The sequence below is a fragment of the Nymphaea colorata genome, chromosome 5 (assembly GCF_008831285.2).
Source record: "Nymphaea colorata isolate Beijing-Zhang1983 chromosome 5, ASM883128v2, whole genome shotgun sequence".
In the NCBI taxonomy this organism is placed as follows: domain Eukaryota; kingdom Viridiplantae; phylum Streptophyta; class Magnoliopsida; order Nymphaeales; family Nymphaeaceae; genus Nymphaea; species Nymphaea colorata.
Window position 1 is genome coordinate 4,069,945 of NC_045142.1, and position 3,840 is coordinate 4,073,784.

Genomic DNA, 3,840 nt, shown 5'->3' on the forward strand with positions numbered 1-3,840 from the left:
AGCTCTCTGGTGTTGGCATTAGCAATGACCTCATTCTCATTGACACCTTCATCAGAACTGGCAATGGTTTCTACCTGGAGCTGGAACCCATCAACAATCACTGTGCTTGGAGCTGTCTGCACCATCTTCCTCATCCTCATTTACCACAGGACCATCAGCCTCTGTTTGCTTGAAGTCTTCAGGACTCTGTGGAGGAAGGTGTTGATTGTTATGAACCGGAGAGGCTCACCAGTAGACTCATGCGACCATGGCGGTCTAAGCTCGACGACTCTAGAGAAGCTTCCTGCAATTCAATTCAAGACGACGACTGACATAGAATGCGGCAAGGCAGATGGGGGTTGTGCCATTTGCTTAGGAGAGTTCATGGAAGGTGAGTGGCTGAGGTCGCTCCCCAAGTGCTGTCATGTGTTCCATACCTCATGTATAGATGCATGGTTTCATTCCCACTCAAGCTGCCCTCTTTGTAGAACAGTTATTGCGTGCAATTCTAACTGCCACCCAAGCAAATCCCTGCCAACATTGTTGGGGACACTAGTCAGAGAGGGCGTTCATGGAGAAAGACGCTCTAGCTATCATTTACACTTCCCTATTCCACTCCTGCCTTCATCAGACTCCGCGAGTTCGCAGAGAACAGGCGCAGTTGATCATGGAGCAGGAAACCCAGAATCAAGCTCAGACCCACCAAGCACAAACTTGTTTGTCCATGATCAACATGTTCCTGGTCAGAGTTAGGCACCCGACCCAATAATAAGCTCGGCTTCAATGATAGAAGACTCTGAGCATGAAAGTACCACCATCTCAGTTCTTCCTGACTCTGTTTTATAGTTAGAAATGGTTGGTATTTCTTTGATGAAAAAGTAAGTGGCAGAAGGCATAAATAGACGCAACTAACACAGAAAGCAAGTGCAGAAACGATGTTGGCGTCTTCCAAATAATTACTATGCTTGAGTTTTGAAACGGAATGGAGGAAGGTAGAGTTTGTTTCTTAGCTCTGGACGATGATGGCATTCTCCTTTGTTTTATACGGCCCATTTGTACCCATCAAGGCTCACATGGCTACTGCAGAAAAGGTCGCTTCATTTACATCATCACAAATTTGTAGATGGTTGAGGAAAATGTCTATAGAACCAAAAGAGGGAGCAGTTGGATCTACTTTTCACTCTTTATTTTTGTTAATCGAAGTACAAATACAAATAGCCACTCTATGGAAGGGCTGGGTTCACCTTTTCCTTACCAGCTTCAAAGCTGGTAGGCACATTTTTTGAGACCCTTTAACAGTTTGGTTGTGTGAAAGTAGAAACTTCTTGTGGTGATTGATGATGCCAGTCTACTGTCTACCTTTTCCAGATAGCGTCTAGATTCAGCAGATACAGTCCGAGTTTGTGAATTCCTGCCACTGCAGTAAAAAACTGAATATTTGACATGATTGGAGTTCACCAACTCAGTCCACATATAGTTATCAACATCACATACTTTCCATGAATGAGTTCAACAGGAAATCCAGACCTTAACTCCCTCTCACACTCTGCAGCAGTAGCAGCAGCAGAAAGAGCAGATTTCACCTCCGTAGCCCGATGTTGTACGCCTATAGTTTTAACTTTTAACTTGCTTAAAAAGTGACACCAAAGAAAATTGAACCATGATCCACCCTGATATGCCGAACCCCTCCAGGTCCAGCCTATAACACATCCTAGTGATCATCTTCCGGAAATTAGATTGAAAATCAAATGGGTCAGCTCAATTTTGTAGTATTCCTTTCTATGCTGAAACAATTACATTTGAATGGTTCCTTCTAGATCTTTTTAAGCAGTGCAGAATATGTGTTCGAGTAGTTGACATAAACACCAGACCATAAAAGATCTTGCTTGGGGACTTGAAATTATATACATTTAATGAACGAACCAGATCCTTCTACGATAAATATGAGATGTGACATCTTTCTCAATAAGCTATCTTCTAGAGATTATCTAAAAGATGAGAGGGAGAGAGAGATTTGGTCTACCAATTACACTTCAGTCTGGATTCCTACGGCCGAAATTCGAAAGAGGATCCTTAACTTAATTAGTTAATTACAGAGAGTTTGTGAAATTACACCTGATCGAAGATCTTCCAGTCCGATGGAAGGGGTTAGCAACTTAACATTGTACACCAGTCGGTGAATTCTAACTGATGGCTGTCACTAAGGCGATCCACGGCGTTGTCCGTTTGGTACCCTCACTTGTTAGCCCTTTCTTGTATCTAGATTTTGGCAGCCTCTTGAGAACTACTCCCTTTTTTGAGCACTAATTCTCATTGTAGTGGTAAGCATTGGGACAGGTACTTGAGTTGCGCTGCGTCTAACCTAACTTTTAATAATAATAATAATATTATTATTATGATTATATATATATTTATAATAATTTATATTTAAATATTAAATTAAAGTAAATATATATCTATTTATTCTAATTGGGCCAGGCCGGTTCGATGTCCAGCCTGTAAACATTAAACATTCAAAGATTGGACAGTGGGTTTTGTAATTCTTTCTTGGGAAAACTCCAATATTTTCAATGTATTCAATCCCTGGACTCCATGGCAATGTTAGTCAAGTCTATTCCTCTGCGTCCCAACTTCGCAACACGTCAACCAGAAGAAGCCGCTGTGTTTGCAGGCTTTGGCATGCACACGATCTCTTCGGTCATGAATTTCTAAAATAATACATATGCGGTTGTGGTTATGTCTAACATGCTTATCAACATGCTAACTTTTAAAGCCGCACCTGCAATGCCTACGAATTTTACAATATACACAATAAAACCAACCAATTGCAAAGTGTATATATATATATATATATATATATATATATATATATATATATATATATATATATAGTCATTGAATCGTGATTCCAAGATTCAAATGACATTTAATGACATCAAATGAGAATCATCAGATCAAGATGGTCCTCATTTGATCTTCTTTTTACTACTTTTAAGTCATGGTTATTATTATTTTTTTAATTATTTTAATATTTTTTATGCAATTCTTCCTTTCGATGCCCAATTGGTGGTGGCGACGCTGGACGGTCTGCCACCATCATAGCACCGCCGACAACCTGGCACCACCATCGGCTGCCAAAGGAGTACTTCTCCCTCTTCCTTCCTCCTTAACGTGGAGGAGCCAGAGCGGTTCCTCTCCCGCCGGCTGACGGCAGCACCCAGGCATCGGCCAGCTCTGCCCTGCAGTCACCAACCGGCTACTTTTGGGCCGTCAGCCGGCTGCGGGAGGGGGAGGAACCCCTTCTCCCTCCCTCACTCCCTCCCGCCGGCCGATTGGCTGGGTGGCTCCGTCAGCTGGCAGGAGGGAGAGGGCGCTGCCGTCGGGCAGTGGGAGGGGTAGAAACCTGTCTCCCTCCCTCACATTTCTATCAGATGGTGGCTGCATTGAAGCCTGTCACAGAAAAATCGGAAAAGTGAACCTCATTTTTTAGAATTCGTGCAAATCAAGGCCCAAATGGATCCATTTGGAGGCAGAATAATGGGACGTCTCGTTCTTTTTATAAAATGCAATTCCTGACAGAAAATAACTTCAAACATTGACAGAGCACTTTGTCTATAAAAATATAAAAATTTAGAGCTAACCAATATCTCAATATAAAAAAATTATTAGACTGTGTAGACAATTGCCCACACATGTGTCTTCACTCCTAATCATGTAAAACAGGCAGCGACCTCTGATGGTCGCACGCCAGTGCAAAAAGATAAAGGTCACGGTTAATCATGTTTTTGTATTCAATTACTCGCAGGAGATGGCGTCATCATTCAAGCGGAAAACCGTATTTGGGATCCATTTTTTCAGTTT

General features: G+C 42.1%; 1 protein-coding gene across 1 annotated transcript; it reads left to right on the forward strand.

The window, feature by feature from the left end:
• On the forward strand, window positions 1-1,430 carry LOC116254935 (RING-H2 finger protein ATL80-like). Its single transcript, XM_031630596.2, has one exon. It carries the CDS (start codon window positions 25-27, stop codon window positions 730-732), a length of 708 nt encoding a protein of 235 aa, XP_031486456.1. The 5' UTR covers window positions 1-24; the 3' UTR covers window positions 733-1,430.
• Window positions 1,431-3,840: the final 2,410 nt, after the last annotated feature.